This window comes from Amblyomma americanum, chromosome 6 (assembly GCF_052857255.1).
Source record: "Amblyomma americanum isolate KBUSLIRL-KWMA chromosome 6, ASM5285725v1, whole genome shotgun sequence".
Taxonomy (NCBI): Eukaryota; Metazoa; Arthropoda; class Arachnida; order Ixodida; family Ixodidae; genus Amblyomma; species Amblyomma americanum.
In genome coordinates this window covers 35964149-35981953 of record NC_135502.1, presented here as the reverse complement: position 1 = coordinate 35981953, position 17805 = coordinate 35964149, and the positions used below count along the sequence as shown (strand labels likewise).

Genomic DNA, 17805 nt, shown 5'->3' with positions numbered 1-17805 from the left:
ATCTCGCTAAGGGTAGTTTGTGTCCAGTGTCGACTTTATCTACTAATGCTAAGAATTGGTCTTCCACTCATTAACGCACCAATTTTGTGGGTTGCGTTGACCATGGTTAATTTGACTCGACCATTGGCAGAAATCATTACAGCGAGCACAAAGCCATAAGTAAGTACTTGACGCTTTCGAAAGCGTGCTTCTTCTATGGTGACTTGTGACTTAGAGGTAGTTCTAAATGCAAGATGTTACATGTTCTGAATGCAGTGAAGCCAGTGGCCCAGTTGCATACTCAGGTGCATCTTGTGCATGCTCACGCGAAACCAACGGTACTTAAGCATGTTTGATTTAAGTGCGCTTTTCTTCATGAAACGAGAATGAAAAAACTCCTTTGGTATTCGTCGAATTCATTCGGACAAGCAGCGATCAAAGTTTCTTCACACAGTCGATCGGTGGCTTCTATGGAAAATGTGAACAGCGTCCTTTTCTAGACAGATCGCTTGAAATGGAAACGAGGTTTTTTGCGTGCGAGAAATATATATTCTGTTGGCAACATGGCGCCTTAGCTCCATTTGGCATTGTACGCCTTCTGCGACACCGGCATGGGTAGCGCTAGCCAGGACAGCACAGGTGTGGTGACGTAGAGCAAGCCTCGGCCGTGGATCATCTGGAATTGCTCACTGGAAGACACGCACACGTCTATTTGAGGGGTCGCCAGGTCGTCCTTGGGAGCCTGCAAGCGAAGGGCGTAGCGCCAACCAATCACCCAAAGGAAAATGTTGGTATTACACCATATGGCTCCGGCCTTTCGAAGGGCCCGAGGAAGAAACATATAGCGATTGGCTAGGCTAGATATTGGCTAAGTTGCGTTGATGCTAAGAATCTTATGGCATGTTAATCCATTATTCCGACCTCCCTCCCCTCAGCGGTCACCCCGTCTAAATCTCAAGATGTGAAAACGTTTTTGATGCTTGCGACCGCATAGTTTCCGTTAGCCCTGTTGAATCTGCCGCGCCTTTAGTTGCCGTTACATAGGCAATCGCCGACAGATTTTAAGGTTAAGCAAGATTTGTTGTATTCGGGTTTGTTGTTTGTTGTGAACGGTTTGAGATCGACAGGCGCACGATCCGACCAAATGCCATGTCAGGGAATCTATAGAACTTATATGTAGCCGCCGCGGTGGCTCAGTGGTTAAAGCGCTCGGATACTGGCCCGAAAGACGCGGGTTCGATCCCGGCCGCGGTTGTTGAATTTCGATGGAGGCGAAAGTCTAGAGGCTCGTGTACTGTGCGATGTGAGTGCACTTTAAAGAACCCCAGGTGGTCGAAATTTCCGGAGCCCTTCACTACGGCGTCCCTCACAGTCTGAGTCGCTTTGGGACGTTAAACCCCATAAACTAAACCAGGACTTATATGTGTAATTGTTCGCACTGTTTTTAACTTCTGTTCTCGTTTAGATTTCCGTTAAGCATTCTATGATTTCAAAGCACAGAAGGCCATTTTGATTCCTACTTTAAGCCGGTGCTTCCTGGTTCTGTGGTGGTGGGGACCGCGGCTCGCGCTACATATATATGGAAGCCACCGTCACCTTGGTTGCGGTCAGGCCAGAAAAGAGCTCCTGTGATGTTAGTCAGCGAAAATGAAGCCTCGAGTTGGGGCTTGGGAAGAGGGGTTAGGCCAAAGACCATTTTTGCCAACCATTTCACCCCAGAAAAGTAGACCACTATGCCGGGGGAAAGCCGGGCACCCACACATTGAATAACAGGTTGGTGCCCGGCGGCACTGGCTATCGAACGCAGTACCTCCAGCATACGAAACAGACTCTCTACCTTAAGGCGACCGCTGCGGTACAGTCTGCAGGACACGGAGAGCGAGGTTTTATACGCTCTTGCAGCTGAGGGTTGGGCTGCTTTGTCTCAGACTCAGGTAGTATCTGTAGCGAAATTGCCATTGAATGAAGTCAGAAGGGGTGGGGCGTTCCTGTGTAACCGGAGCTTTCGGACTACTCGGGAGTGCTACCTGTGTCTGTCTGCACCCCCACCCCCTCCCCTCCCTCCTCCGGCCAAAAACCAGCACCGTCTCTGCTGTACGGTGAGGTCTGTTGGCGTCGGAATAGGCTTAAAGGGTGGAAACGCCGCGAAAGCAGACTTCATTCTTGCACCCGTGGTGCGTCAGTTAGTTGTGCCGCCATGAGACTAAAGAGGTGCTGCAAGAAGCCCACACTTGTGCTTCTGGTACGTAAGCACCGGTACTTGGCTTCAGCAACCAGGACCGGCGCCAGAAAGAGGCGCCTAAGTTGAGAAGGTCGAACTCCTGCTTGGAACGTGTCGCGAAGGGAATACATGAACTCGACGACGCTGTGGTGTGTAGCCGGAGTGCCAAGACGAAGCGCATACGCGTTGTTTCATCGCCGCTTATACGATGCACGGGGTTGAACCCACACCATCACCAAGGAGGTAGTAGTTGTGGACCAGGCCCCCACTCGTGGGGAGGGCTATCCAGTATTGAGTGACCGGACCTAAACTAGTACAAGAGCTTGTCTCCAGTATGGTTGCATACCCTTGCGAAGGACTTGCTCTTGGAAAGGAATTCGGCCTTGATCTACTCTGTTTCTGGCTGGGGGGATACTTAATGGCGGGCTGCAAAATAATAATGGCACAAGTGGCTAGCCTTTATCCGAAGTGCCACTCAAAGAATGCCATAATTTCTTAAATTCATTGCTAATGCACCCGTAAACAAATGTACGAGTTCTGCAAGCTGTTTGAGGTAGTCATAGCCGTTCGTAACCCTGCGTAAACCAGCGTCTGGGGACTCTGAGCAATGGAGTTCATTTATGCGATGCCGCAGGCTAGAGATGTCTGCACTTATGCTGGTGGAAGTGTCGTTTCCTTGTAATTCAGCGGCTTAGGTGCCCTGCGATGGTACGAGCAAAAACTTGCGTACAATGCGGGGGGGGGGGGGGGGGTACTGTTCACGCAGTATCTGAGGATTCCATACAGGACTATAAAGCCCGAACTACATACAGTTTTAAAGGGAAATCTGAGTATGCATTCCGCCTGTCGGCAAGTTGAAGAAGAACCGGCAGCGGAGAGCACAGGCTCCAAACCCAGACTAGCCGGTAAGCGCTTCGACTATAACTCCAGCTTATTTCGAGCACATAGCCTTTGGACAACCCCTTCCCACCTCTACGTTGTGCGTTACGGGCAACGGGAGATAAAGAGGCTCTCTGCACAGCTCTGGAGGAGGTGCACCGCCTGCGGAACGGCGCCGTGACGTGCAGGAGGGTCACTCAACAAAGACGTCCAGCTAATATAACGTGGGAGACGCCACTCCTCCTGACTAGATCTGCTTGGAGGTATGATACTGAGTAAGCGGTGGAATGGCACGGGGATAGGGAGCTGGCTAGTGGCTGGTGGTTGTACGCTCTGCAGATGAAGAATTATCCCACGGGCCAGGTAGGTGGTACACGGACACTAACAACCCCGCACTGGTACTTCGTCAACTCGTGCCACACCTGCAGAACGTGTTGCTCTCCGAACTGGTGAGCCACACTCCCGGCAGCCAGAGCTGGTTGTGACTTCGCAATGCAATTAACCGTGATCCCTTGGGATTGGTTGTCCACGAGGATACGCATTAGCAGCAGAATGATGACGAAGGCTTGAAAGTGCCAGAGTGGAGAAAAGAACCTTATAAAAAGAACACTGAATTTTCTCGTGATGGGTGAACCCGGCGCTCTAACGTGTTCAAGCCCGATAAACCATATCTCTGTGTTGTTCTAATCAGCGTACTACAGGCTGAGAAATGCATTGAATTAGCAGCGACAATATCTCCGGATGTATAAAACGATCGCCTCTGGGCCGTTTTTGTACCCCATTCTTCCTTTTTGATGCTATTGGAAGACTTGGAAGACGTCTGATGGCTGGTAAGGCACAGAATTCCAGGAAACGACGCATCTGGTGTCTGAGCGCTCACCTCCCTGATAGTTAGCGTGCCTCATACCTTCCAGTGTCGTCTGCTCTATGCAACTTGAATTATGTTTAGGGTTTCAAGCCGTTTCGGAGGTGAATGCTGTACTCTCTTTCGCTTAGGTCACCTCACAGCAGCTGACCAGGCACTGAATGGAAGGGGAGGAATCCGTATGGCTGGATGGAACTGGGAACACGTCCTGTGCCGTCATTCAGGTAGTGACTTCGCTGCAGCAGTCGCCCAGTACTGGATACACTTTTCTCTTGCCTTGCCAGCTCGACCTTGCGGCAAACGTACTTCTAAACTGATGATACAAGCTGCGCTCCAATTCGGCTATGGTTAGAAGAACCCTGTCGCAACAAGTTCATCACAAAAACCCTGATGAACATATTTATGTAATGGGAAAGCTTGCCTGCAATTTATTCGCATCCGAATGCAACGAATTCATTGCTCCTGAGTAATATTTACGTGAAAGGGCGTTTCTCAAAAACATTACCAAGTCCATTTGGCATCTATAGATTTTTCGTATCGCAATAAAGTGTACCTGTAAGTAAGCATTCCTTTTATTTCGCCCTGCATACGAAACTCAGTAGATCGCTGTTTATTGCTTAGAACGGAGTTATTTACTAGTTTTTAAGGCTGAAGTTGCATCCTTTGATTGAGAACTACAGCGTACAGAAAACGCCTATTTATGTCGTCATACTGCACGTATTGAACATGCAAGGAGCTTCTTAGTACAGAAACGTTTTCCACTGCCTCTATTTAAACGCAAGCTGCCACGGCAGCGCATTCTGCTCACGGCCTTGTGGACAGCGGCAAAATTCCACCGCCGCTAAGTCTCGGCGCTTGGTTACTTCTATGAAACTACTCACAAACTCCCCTTCCCAGAGGTTCTTGAGGTCACCGCGACACCAGGCGAGTGAGATGACGGGTAACAGAATGGCCGGGACGAGGTAGAGCAGCGCGGGCTGACCCCTGTCCATCACTCTAGTCATGATCAGCGCCAGCGCCAATCCTGCAGCGTAACCTGGATGGTGGCAGATAGAGAATCAAAAGGATTCACCCTTTATGAAGGCAGGCTGACGGAATATCAGTAATCGAACAAACGTAATTAGTCGGGGCGCTCGGCAACTATGATGGCTTCCCAATCTTTGCCGCCGAGAACTCCAGGCTATCTTTCACCTGTTTAGGCAGGCCTACAAAAGCTAATAACATATGTCATTGCATTCAAAGGAAGAAGAAATTAATCTGCGCTTGTAGCAATTTTCTGTGCGCATGCGAAGCTCGGGCCACAAAATTAAGCTGCCTTGTTCATCGTGGCTTCCCGCTTTCCGCCTAAGTGCGTCGAACAAATAGTAAGGACACATTGAGCGAGTATTAAGGTATATCGCTGAAGCAACCTCACACAGTGCATCTGACATGTATTTCAAAGCATATATACTCACTCTGTAGAACTTACAAACGAGTTCAAGCAGGAAGTACCAGGGGAAGCCTTTCTTGACGATGGCCTCATAAGAGTGGCAGTAGGACACGGCAAGTCCTACGAAAAAAAAAGCGAAGGCGCAAAGACTCTAGATTCTCATCACTGTAGTACAGTAAACTATAAAGGAAAAACATGGCGTTGAATACATGTTTCAATGTCTGTATAGGCACAACAAAATCGCAGATGACATGGTTGTGCATCTTGAAAAATAAGCACGACTGAGTGAAATAAATAAAATGAATGGGCGTCTTCACAACTTAATACGAGTATGACAGTGACAGTCAGTCAGTTGTTAAATGACGTTATGTACCTGTGGAGAGGCCATGGGAGTCTTATGAGTTTGATAGGGTTATAGTCATGTGTTAGAGGTTTAATGGGTCGCGGTGCAATTTGGCAACACAAGGGCCGTGTTACAGATAGATTACACGTCAGTGGACATAAATCATGTGGCCTGGTATGGGATGACATCATTTTTCAAGATAAGATCGCGAGAGGGTGGTACCTGGGATTAACAGTTGAGGTTGTAAAATACTCTGGCATGACAGCAATGAGTAAGCAGCGTACCGGGAACAACGATGTCACCATAGCCCAGCATGAAGGCGCTACCAGGACAAACAGCCGAGTCACCAGGAAAAAAATACGGAACCCGCATGAGCACGGGCAAGTCTTGCACGCCCTGGGCGACGCTCTCCATAACGCTCACGTCTTTCTGTAAAAATAAAAGCAAAGAAGATCCCAAGATGGTTACCACTGTGTAATGCGAGACTCAGCAACAGCCTTGGTAGTATATTCATTTCACAGTGTATTGAAGTAAAGAATTTGAGAGGGACGTGCGTATATGTATAGTTATAACGAAATTTTTTAGTTTTATTATTTACTACTACTGTTACTACTACTACTAATAATAATACTACTGCTACTGCTTCCGAGGCGGCTCAGTGGTTACGGTGCTGGGCTGCTGACCCGAGTTACGCGGGCTCGGTCCCGGCCGCGGCGGTCGCATTTTGAAGGACGCAAAATGCTAGAGTGATGTCAGTGCACGTTAAATACTCTCAGGTAGTAATTATTCGGAACCCTCCGCTACGGCGTCCCTCACAGCCTGAGTCCCTTTGGGACATTAAACCTCATAAAACAACCACTACTACTACCACCACTACTACTGCTACCTCCGCTGCTACTACTACTACAACAACGTGAAACCCAGTGAACGGGCAAAAAGTGCGATAGACTTCTACGACCCTCCGACTGCGCATTCCTCCGCTGTCGTCATGCCTTTCTCATTTCATGGTGACCCTCTCCTTTTGCCACGGTAACGCCCTTACGTATGGTTCCCATGTGAAGTACCCTACTTTTACGCGCTGCTACTACTTCTACTATTACCACCACAGCCCAAAACCCAGAGAACAAAACTTTAATAGATGTTGTTACAGTACGTTGGGAGTACTCTAGTGGGTGAAGGAACAGGACACTTGGCGAAAATGCCATCATTATCTATGTGGATCATCCTGAGTGAAGCTTTCATCCTCCAGAAGTTGGGTTAGTAGGTAATGCTTCTGGAGGATGGAACCAACCAATGCCTCCCTCAGCTCATCTCCTCACCCAGCCTTCACCACCCAGAAGCGCCACCCACACCCCAACTCTCTACTACTAAATCTCACACACCGCCAACCCACCTCCCTTCTCTGTCCTAAATGTTTACACCCGTTTGAAGCCCATGCACAGGTGGAACGGAGAATATTATTACACGCTCAGATGGTCTGATGCAATCAGCTGCGTAAGCAGAACGAGCTTTTAGGCTTATGCTTTCTATTAGATGCTTTTGTACTTAACGCTTTTTTAGTTTGATGCTTATCCCATTCCCGCATCTAATTGCCTGAAAGTTGGGATAATTGATATCGATTTATTTAGCTGGTTTATCGCGAGCTAGATTTTTTTTCAGTGTTTTACTCTTCTCGCATCACGCACACCTCGACTTCGCGCGTCGCGTTCGATTATTGGTTGACATGCGCTCGCTTTCGGCGTTGCTTTTACTCTCTTCTCCCCCACCGCTCGCTTGGGGACGTTGCTGCTGCCTCCTCTCCGCCTCCGCCGATGCAGACTTTCCCTCTCACCTCTCATCGGGAAAGGGGGGGAGGGGATTCTACAGTCGCCGGAGGCGTCAATCAACGACAACGCAGACACATGCTGGCATTTTGGACAAATGGCACTCGGCCTACGCAGTAAAAGCGACTTCGAAATCGGATTGAAAAACGGAGTGGGAAAGCCAGCTGCCCCCAGAAGCACCACCCAGCAGCCACCTCCCCATCTCACCTCCAAAGCCTGAAAGTAATTATCGAGGTTAAATCTAACTGCGGCTTTCTCTCACCGTCCTGTAATCTTTTTTTTTTTTGGTACAGCCTAACTTCGCTCAGTCGTACACGCCTGCCAAGCTTCGTTTCTGCAAGCTTGAACTCCCCTCTTTATGTAAATGGTCGCCTGAATTGATTTTTTTCGCTCCTGACGAGGACCCAGAGCCTGTTCAAAGCACCGAAAGGTCGATAAAGTGGGGAAACGTGTTCAAGGCGCCCGAAGTTACGAGCCTGGATGGAACGCATTTGGTAAATGTAGTCAACCGGTTGTCAGTGCACGTAAGTGCCACGTTTTTTGCGTCGGCTAATGAAACAACGTGTGAATCCCGGTTCACGCAGTTGCAAATCGCTTTATTAACATAGTGTTGTGCAGAGAAGACCTATTGCATTTCTGGGATTGCTTCGAGATACCTATTCTCGAAGCGCGGCGAAAAAATTTAGCCATGAAAATATATGATTATATGACATGACATTATTTCTAGGCTGTGGTTCGTCTAGAAAAATTAGTTCTGCATTCATTTCGTCGCGATCTTAAGAACGGTGTGCGCTTATTTTAGTTTTTATTTATTATTACAAGGCGTAGGATTGTCTCTGCATATATTGGTACATCGTAAGGAAGTAATATTAACACGGTCAAAACTTACTGTGAGGAACGACGTGACGAACACCATAAATATGTCGTCTAGGAAGAGAAGTACGCATATTATTGTAATAATCTGTGAACAGAAAAAAAGACATATTACAGTTCAGAGGGCCAGAAACAGACATGCGTAAACATCCGCAGAGATGGACATGTGCTCTCTTGTAACCCCGGCAGACGTGCACGCGCCAAACACATCGGGCATGCTGTACAGAAGTATAACCATTCGATCATACAGTAGAGCGCTTAGCAAGGATAAGTCTAGTGCACTACTGTTTCGTGCTATACTGCAAGCGGGAAAAAGTGCGTAGAGTTTTAAATAAGCTCGGAATGGACAGAAATTTTGCTAGCACCGGAGAAAAGTAATAACATCTAATTAAACAGCTGCAAGCTTAAATGACCACACGTTGTAGGATCTTTTGACGAGAGCGGGTGTTTCCTAAATAAAAACGAAGATCACGAACAATTAACAGAAACTCTGTGAACTGAAGCTGATTTCTTCAATTTTAAATTAAGCCTTTCTCACTTTGAAGTTCGGCAGGTGAACGCTTCGGTGGATGTTGATGGCAAAGCTGGAGCCTAAGATGTTCTGCAGGATCCAGGCGTGCTCCGCCTTGCGATAGATAAGCCACGTGATGGGGATGGCTATTGCTAACCATATTGCCACGTGGTGCCGTAGTTCCATGCTTCGCACAAACCAGGGAAACAGAACGTTCGGAAGCCTGCGGCGTGGCAGAGGTTTGTGTTTTCACAGGGCTGCAGGTTGGAACAGCTTCATCCACCTATAGTCATTGCTGATGACGATCTGCACTTCCATCATCATCATCATCATCATTTATTATCCCTTAAAGACCCTGAGTGGTATTACATAAGAGGGGGGGGATCGATAACACATATATCAATGGTCAGTAATAGAAAAACGAGAACAGGCACTACAATACAATAATGCAATAACAATACGAGGATACCATAAGTTGTAACAAAGCACAATTAAAAACTTCTAGAAAAGACTACAAGCAGTGTAAATGCAATATTATCAAAAAACGCCGCACGGACCACAATCACATAAACTGCCATTTTAAGAATTTCACGACGGAGTTCAGCACTCATCTCCAGTAACTTGATCGTGCTAAGGTAGGCGAACGCGTAATATTTGTAGCGTAGTCCCTTGATGTCAGACAAAAAAACGCTAAATTGAAAAACAATTAAACATGAAATGACAGCAGTATCTGTTTATATTTTGTCGCTCATTAGGAGCTTCTTATCTCCTCGGTATTGCACGTTTCTGGCGTTGGGGACGCCGTCTACAATACTGAGATTGATTAAGTATTTATGACAAAATACAGCTGTTCGAACGCAACTGCTTGGAAACAAATACTGAACTTTGCTGAAACCACATATGGAGCGCACGTTCTAAGCCTATTTTCATGATTATGAAATACGCTCCAAAGGGAGGAACAAAATTACGACAAAGAGAAACAGTATAAAATTGGGAATGGCCGGTACTAATCCAATTATTTGGATATATATAACCTCCTTTGGTGATCACGCATATCTACGTAGCTGTGTAAATCGATGGTCACCTTACGCTGGCGCATGGTATGAGAAATGCGAGGCCGTCGAAGATAATTATCAGCGATATCATTGAGCCGAGGGCAATGGAGCCCACCATTACGGGCCCTGCAAAGACAGCAAAAATTCGCAGCCATGAAGAATGCAGTAAATGTTGAGTGTAATATACTGCACATAGTTCAGCGTTTAGCATCTTAATAAAAGTTTTGAGCCTCTTACACGGCTACATGCTCTTTAGAGGCAAGGTCGACATCTTAAAGAATTTATACGAGAAATTCCGGCATTATGATGGCAGTGAATATTCGCAAGCCAAAATATGGTATTTTAGGGTTAGTAGATTGCAAGAAAATGTGAACTGTGCCATGGTAACAGTACCTATATAAAGTTTGTCATTATCCCCGTCGTTCTTCAGGCCACTTAAGCTACCGACATTCTTGAACGTTTAATTACTTTGTGTTCTAAACTGGCACTTAAGGTAATCTTTAGTGAGATAGTGGCTGGTCAGCAATAAGCATGCAGTGTGCTCAAGGGAGACGTTGCTGCTCGACGCGGTAAAGGATAGTAATGCACCCGGCACTTTTTATTTAGCAATTTACAAGAGTTCATTTTAACTTGATTTTGCTTGACACGCTATCATTACTGGGCGTGCACACTCCTTTCTTTTATTTATGGTCTCCATTTTCACCCCACTGCATTTTAATAAAGAGCTCTTGAGAATGCATCCTTGTTTTATACTCAGATTTAATTGAACGAGACGCGTCAATCAATCAATCAATCAATCAATCAATCAATCAATCAATCAATCAATCAATCAATCAATCAATCAATCAATCAATCAATCAATCAATCAATCAATCAATCAATCAAAATGGAGTGCCATAGTCGAAAGAAAAGATACCAACATGGCTTCTTGAAAGCTCAGCGTCGCTCTCGAAGTATAAAGCAGATTCCAGAATGATCAAAATTTGGAGAGATAGGACTGGCATTCTTACATAGGTAGTTGAAAAAGTAGTACATCACTAGCAAGTTGACTGCTATCGCCAGCACGAAAAGTGTGATGAGCTTGCAGTCGACGGGGCACTCAGCAAACGTGATGTCCTCCTCCAAAAGCTCGTCGTCGGAGGGAGGGAAATCTTCCACCGCCTTGGACCGGTGACTCGATCGCGGCCGGCTCCTCACGGCCGGCTGTTGCTCTTCCTGCCTCCTTTGCTGGGAAGCATCGGCAATGGGCGCTGTTTGCAGCCCCAGCGACGGGATCGAGTGAGACCCCTTGGCAATCGGCACGACGTCCAGGTCGGCGTCCTCCTTGCGCGGCTGCTCGTCTTTCGGCTTGGTGCGCCGGTGCTGTGTCAGGAAGCTGCACAGCAGCCAATAGGTCGACGTCGTTAACTTCCGGACTCGCAGGTCAAATGCCTACATACATACACTCACGCAGATATTAATTCTTACGTACATCATACATGCATGTTTTGCCTCCGCCCCTATGCCAGCCAGTGTGTAGGAGGTACAGAAGATGAGAAAGATATCGAAAGACGGAAAGGTTAACAAAATCCAGGTCGCCTCTATCAGCCAGGCACAAGATGTACAGAGTGCACGTTTAACGCCTTTAAATAAATAAATAAATAAATAAATAAATAAATAAATAAATAAATAAATAAATAAATAAATAAATAAATAAATCGGGATAAAAATACTGATGGGCACATAGCTCCCTGCAGGTTTTTTTGATGCCCTGTAACTTCTTATTTGACGTTTTTCATGCATTTCCTGAGGTCTACAAGCGAACTAGATGCAGTATTTGAGCCGGCGACAGAAAAAAAAACCTTTGCAGCATTTTCTTTCAAGTTAAAATGAGTGTCTGCTTTCACTGGGGTTTGCGAACACGCTGCTGTACTAAGACATGCAGTAGAGATGACCGGCGGCCCAAGCGCCTTCAGGTGTTTTACAGCAACTTCCGGGTGCTGCCGGCCCACATCGCGCCTATGGCCACGGTGGAGGAGGCCATGAGGCAGAGGACAGCCGCGGTGAAGACGACGTCGAGTTCCACGAGGTACAGCTTAGCGAAGGGGCCATTCGGCGCGCTCGCAAAGGCCGCAGCCGGTGACCGCTCTTCCGCGCTGTCGGCCTGCACGAGGAAGTACAATAGGGTAAATCCAGTGAGCCGCTAGCCACTGCGAGCACGGTTTCAGCTGCGATTACTGTCCTGTACTTCAGGTAGTCAACTTTTCACCGCCCGGAGTGATAAAAACGCCTTCCACTTACCTATAGAGTCTAATATGCTTAGTTTCATGCACTGAGATAGGGCTAAGCACGCTCAATTTCCTTTCTCCAGGACAGAATCGTTGACCTAGATGTTTAAATAATTGGAAAAATATTTTGACCTGACTTAAGTGCGTTCAACGGAACTAATTGTAAAATTCGTGCGTTTGAAGTACTGTCTTTGACACCCGGACACCCGGGGGGTGTCAAACAGTATTTTAATTTCCAGTATACAGTCCCCGAAGTACAGAGGTGTGCATGCTAAATTTTTTCGCTCTGGTGACATTCTTCGGGTGCCGACTAAAAGTGTGGTAAGTGTTGTTGGTCGCGCCAAAGACTAATTCAGAGCGCAGCGGCAAAGATCCTGGCATTTCTTTTTTGATTGCCGTTCTTTGGAATGAATATGCGCCATACATGTGACCACGCGAGAGTGTGCGCAGCACATGATGCAAGTGTTGCTTGATGACACGGGTGCGCACCTCGATGATTAGTCTTACGCAACACATCGTCTCTGTTCTCTTTCGCACTTTGCATTAATTTTGGGTATTCTTATCAGTTAGTAACAATGACTGAATATCAGGGAACAGTGAACTGCTATTGAACTCTTAGTTGTCACACATGAGTGATCATGAGGACGCAGTGCAAAATAAGTCGGTATTTGCCCCTCACTTTTAAAGGAAAAGCCAGCAACAACTTCTAAAGGCTCCTGGAATACGGTACGCAGCCGTCCGAGAATGCTTACCCTGAATACTTCGGCGGTGCTCAGCGTCATTATACCGAGGATGATGTCTTGCGGAGGTGCTGTGCCATTCTTTCCGGGTGTAAAATAGCCCTTGTGAAACTGCACCACGAAAAGCAGGAAACCGAAGGGCGCAGTTATCGAGAGGGCCGGCATATATAACGGCCATTAAAACTTCACGAGCTTGTTTTCATAGAAGCAGACGAACACAGCCATATTAATTCTCAAGTAGGTTGCATATGTGCTCCTTAAGAGTGGTAAAAAGTGCCTAAAGGTGAATCCACACGTCTTCTCTATGTTTATATTAGTGTTCTTTTCTCGGTTATATAGGCGGATCTGTTGTAGTGACGTGACACCGAAACAACAGGGATTAAATTACGTCATGCATTAATAATCTATTTTTATCAAGCATACAGCGTTGCCGTAGGCCCCGACATGCGCCTAGAGAAAGCAACTATACTCTAAGTTAATCTAACAAAGCGCATGAAGCGCTGTCCCTCAGAGGATCTGCCAACAAAATTGGCTGAAGGGTGTCTTTGCTTACCTAAGCCCCTCACCACGTTACAGAGAGCACTTAAACCACTTGGAAGTCTAGGGCTAACGTAATATGTCTACTGCATGCTCTACGGTGCGAGCTGTGTGGCTCATGAGGCATTTGCAGGGTGGGAAGATTTAGAGACGGGAGAGTACACTGCAGTATTTGTACATCTGAAGCGCCGGAACAGAGAAAAAGAGAGCCCTTTGAAAGACAGGAGACTTGGAAGGCTCTGGAGGTACCTTCCACAGGCCGTTAACATCTAACGCAACTAAAGCTCCTCAACGAAGGCAAGACTTTCATTTTAGGCTAGGAAACTTGGGCGCACCTCGAGCTCGATGTTCCGAGCCACCACGAGAGAGCGCACCCTGGCGGACACCGCTTGAGCCAGCGAGGCCTCAAAGGGGCACGGCTTCCCTTCAGCGGGAAGCATGAGGAGGACGTGCTTGTCAGACACTCGCTCCAGGCCAAGATCGCAGCTCTCGTTGGCGTTCCGAAATTCCACTCCACGAAATATCTGTGCGAGAGCGCGAGAATGCATTTTCAGTGCATGATCGCGAGAAGCACTTGGTGATTATTTGCGCTGGAGATTTTCAGTTACGTATGCGCAGTTTCGTTAAGGGGCCTGGCTCTCAGATTCGCTAGTTATTTTCGCAGGCTTCTCTTTTTCATGCCTACCTTCTCCTCGCAAAAATAAAAGGAAGGGTTGTGCATTACTTGAAACAGGATACATAGCGATGGCATTTCGCAAAAAGAAACGGAAAACCAGATGCTTTTCGACATTTTTCAGCGCGGCTTAGTAAGTAGGAAGATTAATATCTAGCGCCGTTTATTTACCGCATTATTTCACGGTGCCCTTTGTAGAGGTAAAGTCACTTCGAATTCTATGCATCTAGTAACAATTCACACAAGTTGCCAGACTTGGGGCGCAAGACCTCGTTATGTTCTCGGTGGATGCTTCAGTAGAGGAAAGTTATTGCAGCTGTGTGTGTAGCTGTGGCATCACGGGTGGTCCGCACTGTTTTTGTGCAAAAGCGACAATTCTTGGGGAACTTCTTCAGCAAAACCAATAAAGCGCCAACTCCAAGGGCCCTTCCTGGGCATACGCGCTCAGCGTCGGCGCTCTTGGCGTATGCAAAAACCGGTCTGCGCATGCGCATTGCAGAAGACGCCAGTGAGCCTCGGCGAGGCGCCGATATCTGTCCGTGCTAGATATCAGCGTCAGCGCACGAGCGCTCGCGTACGCGTCGGTAGAGGGGTCCGGTTTATAACAATGGGAGGATCGCGGGGCTCTCGGTGACTCTCTTCTTCATGGCTTGAAGCTCTTTCAGGTTCCCCGAACTTTTATTCGCGGTTTAAGTTGTCCTTTCATCGCCCCCTAACTCCTTCTCTTCACGGCTTGAAATTCTCTCCGTCGGCTAGAGAGGGAATGCGAGCCAGCGCTGCAGGAACATGGAGATGTACGCCCCTTTTCGACGCCCGTTCCGGCGCACGCCAAGAGCGCCGACGCTGGACGTGTACGGCCAGGAAGGGCCCTTGGAGTTGGCACTTAAGACGTACGTCATTTTCTTTCCCGTACGGTGGCTGTTTGAACCGGGATGACACGTAGGTGCAGTACAGAGCCTCGGATCCCGAAGCGTCGAGGTAGCGCATTATTCCAATTTCCACAGCGCCAAAGCTCTGAAATGAGTACAATCAATCAATCAATCAATCAATCAATCAATCAATCAATCAATCAATCAATCAATCAATCAATCAATCAATCAATCAATCAATCAATCAATCAATCAATGTTAAGGCTATTTAGAGACAAGACAGACTACGCTTGCCTAGCCGAACTACGAGTGCGGCAAGGGACCTTGCTGCACGTCTCGATACGGCGGGGGGGAGGGGACTCTGAAGGCAAGATAAGGTTTATTCATATTTTGAAGACTTCTGTGAGCCTTTTGCGTCAGTGTACGTGCACTTGAAACAGAAACAGACGTGGTGAGCGTTCGCAAGGCTTAGAAAGGCACGTTATGTGGGAACGCTGCAGAAACAACCCTCATAACTTCAACTTTCACGCATTTCTGTGCTGCAAATTGATACCAATGCCCCTTATGACGGTATGTTGAATGGAAACTCTAAACTCACTTCATTTACTAAATACTATGTCTGTTACACAGCTCCAAGTGCAAAGAATCAATTTTTGAAATTCCAAGGATTCAATTTGTTTTCAAGAAAAAACGTTACTCGTCACTTGAAGGCGACTCTTCTAGCTTTTCTCTGAAGGTGGTTTTTGGCTTAACGTTACCAGGCAGCAGTTATTAACACGCTGATGTTGGCGTGGGCACACGGAGGATCAACGTCGAATGAGACGCAGAGGTCCAGGCGGAGGTGCCGATGGATAGCTATCAACCATGTACGTACGTCGGAGAGGTAGTTACGGTGATATGTTGTCACGGATGGCAAAGTGGCCGTCTTGGCGACGGACACCTCTGGACGCAGGAGGTATGAATGGCGCAAGGAGAAGGGCAATGAGTGGAGTAACCGAAGGGTCATTGCGCTGTTTAGACGGCATGTGAGCGAGCATTGTCGAACGACGCGAAGTCGTAGGTCGAGAGAGCTGAAGTCAGTGCAGCATGGCAAAGTCGAACGGAAAAGTGCGTCGGCGTCAAAATGCTGACGGTGAGACCTACTCAAGTCTCTTATGTCGTGTCATGTGTAAACGACGGGTCCACCGAGCAAGACGACCTGGTGAATATTTCAGCGAGGATAGCCAGCGGAGGGCATCATGGTCTGTAATGACAGAAAATGGATGACTGGACATGTACGGCCAAAGTTCGCTAATCACCTATATTATTGCCACGCACTCTTTTTCCGCTTTTGTTAGAGCTCGGCTGGCGTACGCAACAACATATTTTTCGAAGCCTGACTTCTTTTGTGCAAGAACTGCGCCGAGGCTATACCGCTCTAATCTGCGTGAATTTCAAAGGGTGCGCTGGGCTCACAATGTTGGCGAATCAAATATGATACTGGTAGGTGGCGGAGTGTTGTGAGGGCAGTGTCGCAAATATGCGGCCAAGCCGATAGCTTCACTACGCCAGCTTTTCAAGCCGTGAGTGGGGCCGCAAGTTTGACCTTGAATGTAGCTAGAGGTCACGGTGGCCGCAAGTGTCACCTTGAATGTACGTAGAGGTCAAACCATGTGCATAACTGGTCGTAATCAGGTTCGACACATGCCGTCAGCTACAGCAGCGACACCAGTGGCTGTTACACTATCTCGACTTTGACCTTTGACCTTGACCTTTGACTTTTGACCTTGACCTCCGGTCAAGCGGGAAAGCGTCTGCCGGCATCGCATACGCAGGTCATGAAAGTGGGTTCTGCATAAAACGCCGGTGCACTTTGATGCATTCAGCGGAACGCTAGGTGTGATCGACGCAACGCCTGCCCTGAAGACCGACGCCCGACACCGACAAATTGCAGCCGAATTTGTTATTCGTTTTTACTGCCAACCAGCACTGTCTCGACCGCCGTCGCACCTATATATCGCAATAACCTGCTAGTTGGCATTGCGGGCCGTGATAAAGGAATGCTGAGCCGCAATCGGATATACTGTCAATGAAGGCTGAGAACATGGAAGCGAGGAGAGCGAGCGCTTACCGCGTCTACTTGCGACGAATCCGCAGCATCGCAAAGGAGCACCGTCTCCTCTAACAGAAGCAGCAGGAAGAGCCGAGACGACGCGGCGAGGAGCCTCCGCCACCGTGCGACCGCAGGTGGGCCGGTCGCCATAGGTTCCCCTACAGCGGCCGCCAGAGACCATTCTGGGGGTGTGGTCGATGGCCATTGGGGTTTTGACATCACTGCAGGCACATTGCTTCGACCTTTAAGGGCAATTAGCGATCAACCGTTAGACACCGACCGAAAAATAAAAAAAAACCAAGAACAAGTCATTTTGGTTGCCGTTCTGGAGCCTTGTTCAAAGTCTAAAACATTGTGTTTCTGTTTTCTTTTTCTTTATGGCCAAGGTGCGTGAAAACAGGAATAATTTTCATCCAACTCTCGCATTCAGCTAATTTTCTGTTTCAAACAGAACACGAAGAGACAGATTTGCCGTAAAGTAATAAGTACACATAATCAAATGCACAGCGGCCGTGTCACTAAGAAAAGAAGATGAAAATAAAAATTATAGCCGAGGCGTCAACGAGAGCCACGGGCCATTTGCTCTGCTGCTTAAAAATTCGTTGAAGCCTCCAGATCGCAGGGTCGACGATAATGAGCTTTTAGATGG

General features: G+C 47.5%; 1 protein-coding gene across 2 annotated transcripts; it reads right to left on the bottom strand.

Annotated features, from left to right (window-relative positions):
• Window positions 1–440: 440 nt before the first annotated feature.
• Window positions 441–17344, bottom strand: LOC144094650 (uncharacterized). 2 transcript variants are annotated; one of them, XM_077628573.1, is made up of 13 exons: window positions 17175–17344; window positions 15090–15209; window positions 13858–14046; window positions 12998–13096; window positions 11943–12121; window positions 10989–11353; window positions 10008–10104; window positions 8951–9146; window positions 8429–8500; window positions 6001–6145; window positions 5413–5493; window positions 4826–4980; window positions 441–721 (listed from the first exon to the last, which is right to left on the bottom strand). In XM_077628573.1, exons 1-13 carry the CDS (start codon window positions 17304–17306, stop codon window positions 551–553), a joined length of 2001 nt encoding a protein of 666 aa, XP_077484699.1. In that variant the 5' UTR covers window positions 17307–17344; the 3' UTR covers window positions 441–550. The 2 variants fall into 2 exon arrangements, with proteins under 2 accessions (XP_077484699.1, XP_077484700.1); XM_077628574.1 differs by lacking the exon at window positions 441–721 and having other exon boundaries at window positions 4870–4980; window positions 5399–5493.
• Window positions 17345–17805: the final 461 nt, after the last annotated feature.

Bases quoted from the DNA above. Each gene is read 5' to 3' on its own strand.
- LOC144094650 (XM_077628573.1), bottom strand. From the start codon at position 17,306: ATGGCGACCGGCCCACCTGCGGTCGCACGGTGGCGGAGGCTCCTCGCC. The intron at 15,210-17,174 runs GTAAGCGCTCGC...TACTCATTTCAG, and splicing joins ATTCGTCGCAAGTAGACGCG to AGCTTTGGCGCTGTGGAAAT. The intron at 6,146-8,428 runs GTAAGTTTTGAC...TTATTTTTACAG, and splicing joins TCGTCACGTCGTTCCTCACA to AAAGACGTGAGCGTTATGGA.